This window comes from Gekko japonicus, unplaced genomic scaffold (genome assembly GCF_001447785.1).
Source record: "Gekko japonicus isolate JY-2015 unplaced genomic scaffold, Gekko_japonicus_V1.1 scaffold352, whole genome shotgun sequence".
In the NCBI taxonomy this organism is placed as follows: Eukaryota; Metazoa; Chordata; class Lepidosauria; order Squamata; family Gekkonidae; genus Gekko; species Gekko japonicus.
The window spans coordinates 896,971-909,307 of NW_015170899.1; the positions used below are offsets into that span (position 1 = coordinate 896,971).

The following is a 12,337-nucleotide window of genomic DNA, read 5'->3' on the forward strand; positions in this document are numbered from 1 at the left end:
AGCCATGTTGGATCAAACCAATGGCCCATCTATTCAAACACTCTGCATCACACAGTGGCCAGAAACCAGGTGTATATGTATATGATGGCAACATTCCATAGCAAAAGAATATTGGCAGACATAATATTAGAGGACCTTAGGGAGGAAAAACTACCTTCTGACCCGAAAATCACCCTTGGTGGCTTCTCCCTAGACAGCTGAAATCAGGAATTAGAAACTTGGTTAAAGAATTTTTTGGTAGCAGCCCAAATATTTGGGCACAAAACGGGGGGCGGGGGGGGGTAAGACACACTTTCTAGGCCAACAGTCTGATTGTGCAAAGCCTGTCTCATTCCGAAGAAGATCATGGCAATTAAATAGATTTGGGATGGAAAAAGGAATGCACAAGAAATTTATTTTTATTAAGACAAGGCAGCTATGTTGGGATTCATTTAAGCCAGAGGAGAGCAGTAAAAAGGACATTCTGATCACGTCGTTGTTTATATTATTTTGGATAAAGACAAAGTTTTTTGGTCCTATAGGTTTATAATGTTATGGTTGGGATCAATGTTCCCTCTAAGCTGTGGAGTCCTGTGAGCAAAAATTCTCCTTTGTGAGCTACTGGCATTAAAGTTGTGAGCAAGCAATTTGGCTACTGCATAAATTAGTTTGCTCTGGAGCCATCCTTCCTGAGCTAAGACAAAAATGTGTGAGCAGGAGGCTAAAAAACGATGAGCTAGCTCACACTAACTCAGCTTAGAGGGAACACTGGTTGGGATGTATTTCTTTGGTGTTGTGATTTTACATGAATTGGTGAATTGGGAACGTGTCCCATATGGTAAAACGTAAATGCTTATGGTTTTGTAGGATTTTTGTTTGTTTGTTTTTAAAAAGGCTATGAACTATTTTTTTTTCCCCAAAAAAGAAAAGAACAGAAATAATATTTGGAAAGGGCTCCCCTAGCCCTGAGGGTGTGCCTAGTATGCTCCTCATCTTCCCCATGCTCCTCATCTTCAACGTTCCTTCTAATTTCACCCCTTACTGAGCAGAGCCGTTCACATCCTGAGCAGAATATAGCTGCTGTTACCTTAAAATGGGCAATGGGCGGTGCGAGGCCCTGGGCGGCTCTAGACTGCTGCTGAGCGGGGCTTCCTGTGACAGTGAGCATCCGCTGACCCGCACAGCTTAGAGGAAACACTATTGGAGACATCCCTAGATCTTGCTAGGCCTCCGTGTGCATGCCGGGACTAGACTGAGGACTCCGTTTTTGATTCCAAAATCCATTCCAGAGATTTGGCAGAGCAGAATAACCCATGCCTCGCTCTGCCAAACTTTTTAGAACAGAATGCATCATAATGTGGATCTTTAGACTGAAGGCAAATTGGGAAGTCACTTACACACATGCTGTTTATGAACCTTTAGCAGATTGATTGGAGCGCCACAGTGTTTCCAGTTCAACAAAGCCTTTTGTTTCTGTCTTTGGTGTAGTGGCTAGAAGCATGGACTCAGCCGGGTTTGATTCCCCACTTCTCCATGTGCAGCTGCTGGTGTGACCTTGGGTCAGTCACAAGTTCTCTCAGAGCTGTTCTCTCCAGAGCAGTTCTCTTTGAGCTCTCTCAGCCCCACCTACCTAACAGGGTGTCTGTTGTGGTGAGGGGAAGGGAAGGAGATTGTAAACCGCTCTGAGACTCCTTCAGGTAGTGAAGGGTAGGGTATAAAACCAATCTCCTCCTCCTCCTCCTCCCTTCTCATAATTCTCTGAAGCTCATTTCTGCAACACTTTTGCTTTATCCATTAGAAGCCTGAAGGTGTGTGACCCACATCTATGCCTGTAATCATATGGACAAAAGATCCATGCAGAATAGGCTGTATCATTCAATGATTCTTGTGATAAGTGGGAATTAAAGAAGTATTGCTGTGATGAGAGTATTTTGTGAATTTAGACTCCTTGACCTGTTCATATTCTGTTTAGTGATTTGCAAAATTAGAAAACAGGTGTGTATTTTTTAAAAAATAAAATAGAAAACAATTTGTTTCCAAATGTAACTGTTAGCAACTCACTGACTGTTCCTGTACAAGATCATGTGTGTACATATGGCTTAATGTGGCTATTAATATACAGTGGGAAGGAGTTGTGTGTGACCAGCACAGTCAGGGGCTGCTGGAACTGAGTCCAATTAGACTATCTTTCCTGGGCAGGAAACTGAAATGGCTAGGCCAGAGGTAAGAAGTGTGGCCACGGGCCAACAAGACCCCACATCCCATAAGCAGTCAGTGGATTAGAGGCAGAAGATGAAGGTCTGATAAACAAGCAGTGTAGAGTTAGGTCCTTTCACACGGAAAAAGGTGCCACAACTGAGCAGCCAAGTCAGAGGCAGCCAAGTCAGAGGCAGAGTTTATATAGTCCCAGCCCCACCCTGATTGGCTCTCTTGTTTACCTGCCTGTAATGGATTGGGATAGGCTGCAGTTCTCGGAGTGGCCACTTTTGGAATGGTGCTCTAGCTCCCTTCAGGCTCCGATTTGGCTGTCCATCAAGCCTGTAGTCAGGTTTTTTTAAAGTCAGGGGGGCATTTAAATTTCTTAGGGGGCACTGGCTAATTGAATTAAAGGAATACCCAGTTCCTTCCCTGCACCTGTCGTCGCTCAGGGACCCTAGGCTGGATGGGAAGTCAGAGGATCTAGCTAGAAGAGAGTCAGTAACAAAGATCTCAGCAGGAGCAGGGGGAAAAACCAATTGAGTCAATAAGGAGACAGGAAGGATACTATTTGAAAATAGCAGGCAGTCCCTAATCCCACTATGCTAATTAGCTGTTCTGTCTGCTGCCCCCTGTAGGATGTTCTTGTCATTTTCTTTATCTATGCACAATGAACCTTGCATATTCCAACAGGTAGAAGGTCCCGGCCAAGGAGGATCCCAGGAGGGAACCTTCACCCAGGTACAGAAGTCTGAGGCCTAGTCTACGAAAAAACATGCAAGTGATAATGATTTTGTCATTATTTGTGAGGCACCTTGAGCAGGTGTCTGAAAAGGCGGCATATAAATATTGTATGTTCCAGGTGAATAACCAAAACAGGTGGCTTATTCGGCTTCTGATGTATAACAACCCAGTCCAAGGCTGGCAGAAGCCTGAGGCTTGATGGGTCACAGAAGCACAGAGGTGCACAAATGGTGTAAGAATTGGCATCATCTGGCGTTAGTCACTCTCTTCCAAAGCAGCATCCTGTTGCCTCTCTTCTGAATGTCTTTTCATCAAAGGTAGACAGTAAATCTCTCTGGGAGAAATGTTCATGCAGGATTAATTTATCACTGTGGCTCTGGTCATAAATGCACGCCTACCCCCCCCCCCTGCAAATGATACCCTAGCAAATGATAATTTGAAGCTCCGAAGGAGTCCTCATGGATCAAGCACTGCAGGCAGAAGTTTCTTCTCTTCTCTGAAGCAGTGTTTCCAATGAAAAGCAGCTTGTTCATTATCCCAGTGTAATACCTATTCCTTGGTGGTCGTAGAATGTAGTTTAAGTGGCAGAAGGGACACAGAATGTTGGGATAGAGAACAAGGAGAGGAAAGCTGAGGGCATCGGAAGGAAGATCGGAAGGCTTCAAAAGGGAATTAGACAAGCATATGGAGCAGAGGTCCATCAGTGGCTATTAGCCACAAGGTATACATTGGGGCAAGTGATGCTCTGTATTCTTGGTGCTTGGGGGGGTCAACAGTGGGAGGGCTTCTAATGTCCTGGCCCCACTGCTGGACCTCCTGATGGCACCTGGTATTTCTGGCCACTGTGTGACACAGAGTGTTGGACTGGATGGGCCTTTGGCCTGATCCAACATTGGCATCTCTTATGTTCTTATGTTCTTATGTTAAGAGGGAAAATGGACACAGTGACAGGACAAGACTGAGATGGAATCAAATGCTTGACGGAGACTACTGTGTGGCAAGCAGAAAAAAATATGGCACTGTGGTCATGAAAGAACACTGGCTTGGTCTCGGGCTCATTTCCACTTCTGTCTATTCGGCTCGGCATTATTCGGTGGGCTTTTGTGCTCCAAAGATATATCGCCACTCTGCCGCTCTTCAGCAGTAGCACAGGCCCATAGCTGTTACCATAAGTGCGTTAAATTCATACAGCAAAAACAAAATGGAGTTTGTGACCCCTTTCATGGTGAACATATTTGGATGCATCATAGGCCGTTAACTCTCGCGTTTCATGGCCTGTCAGTCCCATTTTCCCTCTGTGCACCTGCGTATAGTCATTTATTTATTGCAGGAAAAAATTGTAGCTATGTACAATTAAAAAGGGGAAAAGGCACAAGTGTAATACAAAAAATGATAGCAGTGCTATTAAAAAAAACCCAGTAAGCAGCAGCATTAAAACAACAGCAGTACCATCTCCACTCAGCCCCAATGCAAGAGAGTAGTCAGTAGGTAAATTGATGCAGGAGTGCAGGTTCAGTGGATAAGAGTACCACAGTCAATGTTCCCTCTATTTTTTTTCCTAGTGAACAGAGCACATCCTGAGCAGAATATACCTTCTGTAATCTTAAAATGGGCCATGGACAGTGCGAGATCCTGCGTGGCTCCAGACTGCTGCTGAGCGAGGCTTCCTGTGTTAATGAACTCACGTGCACAGCTTAGAGGTATACACTAGTCTCCAGAGTCCAGACTACATTAGGTCTCACACTGCTTCCTCTGAGGTCTTCAGTGCAGGAGGAGGATCAATGATACCTACCATTGCTGAGCTGGAGACTTATGAACATGTGCGGCAAAAGCCCAGCCCCAGGTTGCCATCCTCAAATACTGTCTCAAGAATGGAAATCCAGTGGGCCCTGTGTCCGTCTGGCAAATTGTTCTGCCCCAGGTAGGTTTCCAGCCCAGCTTTAGGTGGTGGCTTCTATGCTCACACCTAGGTGCACACCAGAAATCCCCACCCATACGGAGGAGAACGGGACCGCTTTAGCTGTCTCATATGAAAAAAAGTACTTCTGCACAGATACACATAAATCTGCATGGCACGTATCATAAACATCAGCATGATAGAACATTTCTGCATCATCCGTGAATGTCCAAAGGACTTGCTGGTTCTGGTACATACATGCCCCCCATGACTGGGCTTCCACACGGGTCAGCCCAGTACCAATGTAACACTTCATTACGAAAAGTGCCGGCACACGGGAACATTTTGCTGTTTCCTTGATCAGGTATGTAGAAAGTCTCATTATTACGGAGGGGGGAGCACTCTGTTACAAGCTCCAAGTCATGTGATGTGCCTCGAGCCTGCACAGCTTTTATAAGGGAACAATGGGGGGGGGGAGTTTGTGGTTAGAGAACATATGGAAGAGCCAGGTTCAGATCCCTTCCCCTGCCATGTAAGCTCATTGGGTGACCTTAGGCCAATCGCTCTCTGTTGGCCTAACCTACCTCATAGGGTTGTTGTTGCAAGGATAATTTGGAGGCAGCGAGTGTGAAGCAGTGAGCCATTTGGTCCCCATTATAGAAAAAAGTAGGGTAGGAATAAAAATAAATAGAAAAAGGAATTCTAGCGACTCTGCAAAGAGAGAGTGCTGTCTTTTTTTTTTCTTATTCCTTAAGCAAATTGTTGAGAAAGGAGAAGGAAACTTACCTCCCTACAGCAGCATCTGAATTCTCCAAGGAAGAGATCCATAAGTGCCTGGGATGTTTGGTTTAGGACTTCATTAACAATGGTTTTATAGCACACGGGAAATAGGCTCACTTGTTTCCCACAAGGACGTTAACAACAAGTCCTGAATGCAACGTCATCATTTGTGTGGCCCCAGTGAAAAGTGAGTCCCTTTGCCACAGAAGGCAGAGCCTTTCTTACTTACAATCATGGCTTAAGACTGTAACCAGCATCCTTTTAATTGTTTTTCTTCCCCCCCTTTTAAAAAAAATCCAAAATCTCGTTGCCATTTGCCTATAGTTATTCAGAGGATTAGTTACGAAATGTCACGGAAGAGATACCGCCTGCTCATTAACATTCACGGCAAAACCCCTTGGCTTCAGCTGCTGATGGAGCAATACTTAAAAAAGAAATTGGCTTGGCTGCAAAACAGCTGCTCAGCAGAGCCACCGTGCCGGGGATTTGGTGATAATAAGATGACAGCGTTACGGCAACAGTGGGAAGACGACATATTTTAAGCTGCTCCGAGGCATACCTCTTGGGGACTGGGCGTTAAAAAACGAGATTGTCTGCCCATTCCTGGAAGGGGCCCCTCCTTCAGCCTGCCCGCTAACTTTGCCCTGTCCAGACACGGCGTTAAATGTGAAGCATTATCTGCTGCAAGGGTAACGGTAATGTATTTTCTCTCCTGCCAATGTTTCCAGGGAGGGAAGGGGGAAAAAAAATATCCATTTGTTTGCTTCAGTGCTTCTTACTAGAAACACTGACGGGATTTGCATTTGGAAAGCATTCGATATGATTCCGAGGCTAAACGGGTCTCGGGTCATGAGCCGCTGTGCACGGAGCATTGCCAGCTGTCAACACCGAGTTCATCCCTCTCCTCCTAAAAGCTCCAAAGCAAAGAGCGCATGCAGCAAGCTGCTGCATTTGGTCCCCCCAGTTCCTCCGGCCCTTCACCTGCTCTCCTGACCCGCATGATGCGGGGGAGAAGGAAAGGCGGCTGCGAGGAGCAGTGGCGGAAAGCAGAGCCAGAAGAGCCAGGGAGACTGATGCACCAGGGTGGAATCAGCGCGAACACAGCAGCAGAAAAAGAAACCTCCCCCGGCTGAATTTTCAACCTGCGAATCAGCTCTTCGTCAAGGGAAGGTACGTCACTGTTACGGAACGCCGGATTGCAATCCGGTCGATCTGTTCGGCAGCCAAAGAGGCTAAAAGCATATTAATTAACCTACCAGTCACTGTTGGGAAAATATGGGGTTGGACCCAGCCAGCTTTTTCATTCAAGGCCAGACTAGTCGTGACAGCATCCTTGTGGCTGCCACGATGACACTGCTGCCACCATTCAAAAGTCATTTAAAAATGCCACTAGGGTCCGGTCCTGATCAGGGCCATAGCAACTTTTCAAGTGCCGAAACAGCACTGAGGGGGTGTAGATGTTTTGGCACCTGCTAAGGGAGAGGAGAGTTCCTCAGCCCACCATGCTGCGGTCCCAATCCGGATCCGGCTTTCGCAGTATTTTTAAGTGACTTTAAAATGGCAGCGGCAACCTCATGCTGGGAAAAAGGAGGCGGTCATGTCCAGTTTGGCCCTCAGTCTCGGCCAGTTCCCTTCCTAACTGCTGCACCCATCCCACCTGTTTTTTATCCGTGAAGGTCCTGCGACCCCCCACCACACCCTTCCTGTGCGATCTAAGAGAAGCCCTACTCCCTTTTTCACCAGGGGGAAAGCTGACTGGATCCAGCCCATGGATGGGTTAACATGTTGCAACTAAATGACCAACGAGAGCTCTTGAAAACCAGTTGCATGACTCAGTCTATATGGGAAGGACCACTCTACACATAAGCAGACCAGAGAAAGACACAGGTCATAATGCATGGAAAAAAGGCCAGAGGAAAGAGAAGTGCAAGCCAGGCATGTCAAGCACTCCACTGAGGAACAGATCTTCACCCCAGCTACAGACGCGGGCAGCAAGCATCTCTTCCACAGAGGACACATCCACGGATTCGCTGAATGCTCTTTGCATCTGCAGGCCGTCAGTATAAAGAACGGCAGTGATAGGATTTGCAGAGGGGACTCACAGAGTGTTGCACTGCCTGTATCTTTCCCCAGTGAAGTCAGCTGGATTTCATGGATCCACCTGTGACGACTTGATCTCTGGATGGCCCCGCCTTGCGTGGAAAGATTGGCTTTTTGATGGCTTCCCTCTCTAGGGTTCCACCTTCTAACCGTGGGAATGACTGGAGGAAGACCTCCCCTATCCTGTGATGTTAAGAAGACTAGTGGGTCCAAGAGAGGAACTCCTAAATAAATTGTTGCTCTGTCCAGAGGTCCGTTATCACTAAAATCAATTTTTTCCAGAAGGGAAGCAAACTAGAATTCTACCTAGACAGGTGTAACTCCTTTAGCTACATAGCTTCTCTTGCCCATCTTTCCTACTGCTTCCCCTTTTCTTCAAATACCTGCTAAGAAGGCTACCGTGAAAGCTACCACAAAGGAGATTCTGCGTTTGGAATACATAGTAGGCTGGATCAGCATGCCCAAACCATTGGCCAACCCAATGAAATTGGCAAAAATTCTACCACAATAGGCTCCATCCCTGGGGACAAGGGACTAGGGCCATCACTGAACCAAAAACAACTAAATTCCTACACTTAGCTCTTTGGGGGCGGCACATGAATGGCAAAGCTCTCTTGGCCTTCCAGATGGCAACTGCCTCCAAGTTTTGGGAAGCAGATTAGGTTGCAAGGGCTAGTTTCACCTCACCTCCACCTGTCTTGCCTCTACTGGTGAACCCTTAGAGCGGTGACAGTAGGAACGGAAAGGTGACAATTCCTTATGCCTCTTCCCAGATCTCGAGGCAGAGGGGAAACGATGCGGGAGCCCCTATTTGGCAGTGAAGCTGTTAGGTAAAGGGTAAAGGTTCCCTTGCTCGAAAGCCAGTCGAGTCCGACTCTAGGGTTGCGGTGCTCATCTCCGTTTCAAAGCCGAAGAGCCAGCGCTGTCCGAAGACGTTTCCGTGGTCATGTGGCCGGCATGACTAAACACCAAGGCGCACGGAACGCTGTTACCTACCCACCGAAGTGGTCCCTATTTATCTACTTGCAATTTCTTGCTTTCGAACTGCTAGGTTGGCAGGAGCTGGAACTAGAGACGGGAGCTCACTCCGTCATGCGGCACACTCGGGTCTTGAACTGCTGAACTACTGACCTTCCACAGCCTGCAGTTCAGCGTCTTAACCACTTTAGCCACTGCAGTGAAGCTGTTGCAGCACAGCAAAGAAGGGTTTCACGCTCTTGCATACTAATGATAGTAAACTTTAGGATTTGGGCTTTGAAATGGAGGGAAATACATATATGTGACAAATTTAGAAAATGAAGCAACACTGCCCTAGTATTCATAGAATCATAGAGTTGGACGGGACCTCCAGGGCCATCTAGACGAACCCCCTGCACAATGCAGGAAACCCACAAATACCTCCCCCCCACCCCCAGTGACCCCTGGTCTATGCCCAGAAGATAATACCAAAGATTACTAGGAAATCATGAAAGAGATATGAGTAAATCACACATGAAACTTCTCAGTGGCAAACCTCAGTGATTATTTGGTCTCCATTCCACCAACGGAAGAGCTCTCAAGTGCCCTGTTCATGCCTTTGGCATCTTTGCTCCAGTGTGCTAGCTATTCTCCAGACAAGTCCTCTCAAAGACTGCTCACCAATTCATAACACACCTTAATGTTAACAGATTACCGCCAAAAAGAGTTTCGACACCGATTTGGAGAGCACAGTTAATCCTTCCACGGATCGACAGGATGTCCACCTCCGACATGATTTCAACATATGCTCTGAAGGAGAGCATGAAAACACCCAGAGTGAGCTCATCCCCTTCGACAGAAGAAGGGGGAAAGACACTGCAGACCTTGCAGCGATGTCAGGTCATCTTTTCCATGGTCTCCCAAAAGGCATGGGAAAATCAGCATACGGAGAGTCTCACGGTGAATATTTATAAATGCTATAGGCCAAAGGGGAATGGCTTGCAATGGGGAGGCCATTGCTGGGAGCACCCCTGCTGTGATAATACATGCTCTGCCTTAAATGTCATGTGCAACTCATTCACTGAGGGCCTGTTCTCAAGACCACCTCGGTGGGGGAGGCGGTAAGGGGGGGGGATTCTCATCATGGATTGCAGCCATCTGGGTTTTCAACAGCAAGAAGACATAAGGAACATTTCACTTTGTACGGGACATCAGTAGCACACAGTGCGAAAAGCAGGCTGGGCTGGAAGTTGAGCTACAACCAAGCTTCAAGGGACGTCGGAGGTTTATTTTGCAAAAGTAAACTTAACCGCGCAAGTAAAACATTTATTTTAAATTAAGGGGAAAGAGACATCAGACATCAAGTGAAGGAGATCTAATCTCTCTTCCTTTCACTCTTTTAAACGGCAGACAAGTCTTCAGGCCCTCCGAAGTCTAGTCCTTCGCGGCAATGTAATTAAAAAGCAATAATCGCAGATCAGGGATGCCAGCTTTAAAGAAAGTTCTTGTCCTATCCGGGCAACAACTGAATGAGATAGTTCAATGGATTCTGGCCAAGGCATTGCTAGTAACTGCTTTGAGAATTCAATTAACATTTCTTCTGAATAAGTGGTCTCTTACGATAAACCATGGAAGGCCACATAAAGAATACGAGAGGATATGTAACAGGTTTGTTGCTTGAACCTTCCAAAAAAGCACACGGTAAACAATCTCATTTGGTGCACCTGTTGCATGGCATAAACTTGGTGCACCTGCAGCATTACGATAAGCAATCTCACAGGGCACCTCTTGCACCTGACAAGCATTCTCGCCTATCGCGCATGATAAAGTTGATGGACCTATAGCACACGATAAGCAAATTTCACTTGGTGCACCTATTGAACATGAATCAGGCATCACACTTGGTGTATCTGTTGCTCAACTGTACCGCTTCAAGCTACAGGTGGGAGACCAGATTTTTTCGAGGTTAGTCGGCATAGAAGTGAACCTCAGTGCAAACACAAAACTGGCATGTCAGGAAGCAGGACTGGAGCCTAGCCTTCTCTTTGAAATGCCAGCTTTGTATGTTCACGGGACCTTCAAAACAACAACAACAACAACAACATGAAGGAGAATGTGCATTTTAAATCTCTCAACTATAATCTGAAATGGAACCGCTCAACAACATGGAAAGAGGCCGATGGTTGTACATTTTGACTCTAAACGTAAGTGAAATGGTTTGCTACTCACCGTCAAATTTCTTGTGCCTGGACACAAAGGTTGTGCGCACAAAATGACTCATCTCCTCCACCAAGTTCTCAAATTCCAGTTTGCTTTGCTGGCTCAGCTTGTCTTCCATTTCTGATGTGCAGCAGGTATATTCCTGAGGGCAAATTCTCAAATGTTCCCCTGCAAAAATAAATGGATACAAAACATGAACACATCCATGCAAAATACACATAAACACCCCCCCCCAAGCGGAGGCTCCACTAGGGTTTGTGGGGGTCTCTCATCTTCCCCTTCCCCACTATTTTCTCCCTTCCCTGAAAGCCCACACAACCTCCCCCCTTTTTCCTGCTTCTTTCTCTCTTTCCCACCTACCAGCCAACCTGGGACTTTTCTCAGGTTAGTAGAAAGATCTAGATCTAGATTGATAGGTAGGTGGGTGGGTAGCTAGATGAAACACAGACGGTAGATATTTCTGTTCATGGCTCCAGTCTCCAGATTTAAATATCCACAGATGGGGCCATGATGAGAATAAGATATATTGACTCTCAAGTCAATACTAGTTGGAAGTAAATTTCCCCATTCTCTTTTACGAGATGAAATGTTGTGTCTACTGCCATACAAATCATTTCTCCCACTCGACGGATTAGACAATATGAATAGTCTGGGAGCACTTGAGGTCATCATCTTCAAAAGCTTATAGAGCACAGCCAAGTGTCTTAACATGCTTCTTCTTTTAACATAATTTTGCCATATATAAATATGCAGAGAGAGAGAGAGAGGTGTGACACCATGTTCCCTGTGCATGCTTTGTGTTTAAATGATCCAGACTGCTGCATATATGAGGCAGACAGGGACAAGGGGGAAGATCACAGCAGCAAGAGCGGAGGGACTTTACCAATAATGCCATATTGAAGAACTAGCAATTATATAGACCTGTAAATAGCAGGGCTTTTTTGGTAGAAAAAGCCCAGCAGGAACTCATTAGCATAATAGGCCACACCCAACAGCCGAAACTCATTAGTATATTAGGCCACACCCATGACACCACAGCTCATTAGCATATTAGGCCTCAGCCCCTTGTTGCCAGAAGTGTGGTCATCCAGCCACACCCACCTTTTGCTTCTTATTCTGTTTATCTTGTTTGTTGTCAAAACTCAGGGCCTTTTTTTGGGAGCAGGGACTCCTTTGCATGTTAGGCCACACACGCCTACTGTAGCCAATCCTAATGAGTTCCTGCTGTTGGGTGTGGCCTATTATGCTAATGTGTTCCTGCTGGGTGTGGCCAACTCAGGAGCCAGCCGGAACTCCGTTCCTGTGCGTTCCTGCCCAAAAATAGCCCTGGTAAATAGTATTTATAAAACAGTGTCTATATGACAGTTCCCAAGGTAATAACACTGGGGTATATTTGCATGAACTCCACATCTGAAACTCACCAAGATCTGATTCATGTTTGATCGGTAATGTTATTATGACCAC

At 46.3% G+C, this 12,337-nt stretch overlaps 1 protein-coding gene across 1 annotated transcript in view; it reads right to left on the minus strand.

The window, feature by feature from the left end:
* Window positions 1–11,093, minus strand: part of GPC6 (glypican 6) — an 854,380-nt gene extending 843,287 nt beyond the window's left edge. Inside the window, exon 1 of the mRNA XM_015418597.1 lies at window positions 10,883–11,093. Within this exon, the coding sequence (XP_015274083.1) occupies window positions 10,883–11,093 (211 nt within the window). The remainder of the gene's footprint in view (window positions 1–10,882) is intronic.
* Window positions 11,094–12,337: the final 1,244 nt, after the last annotated feature.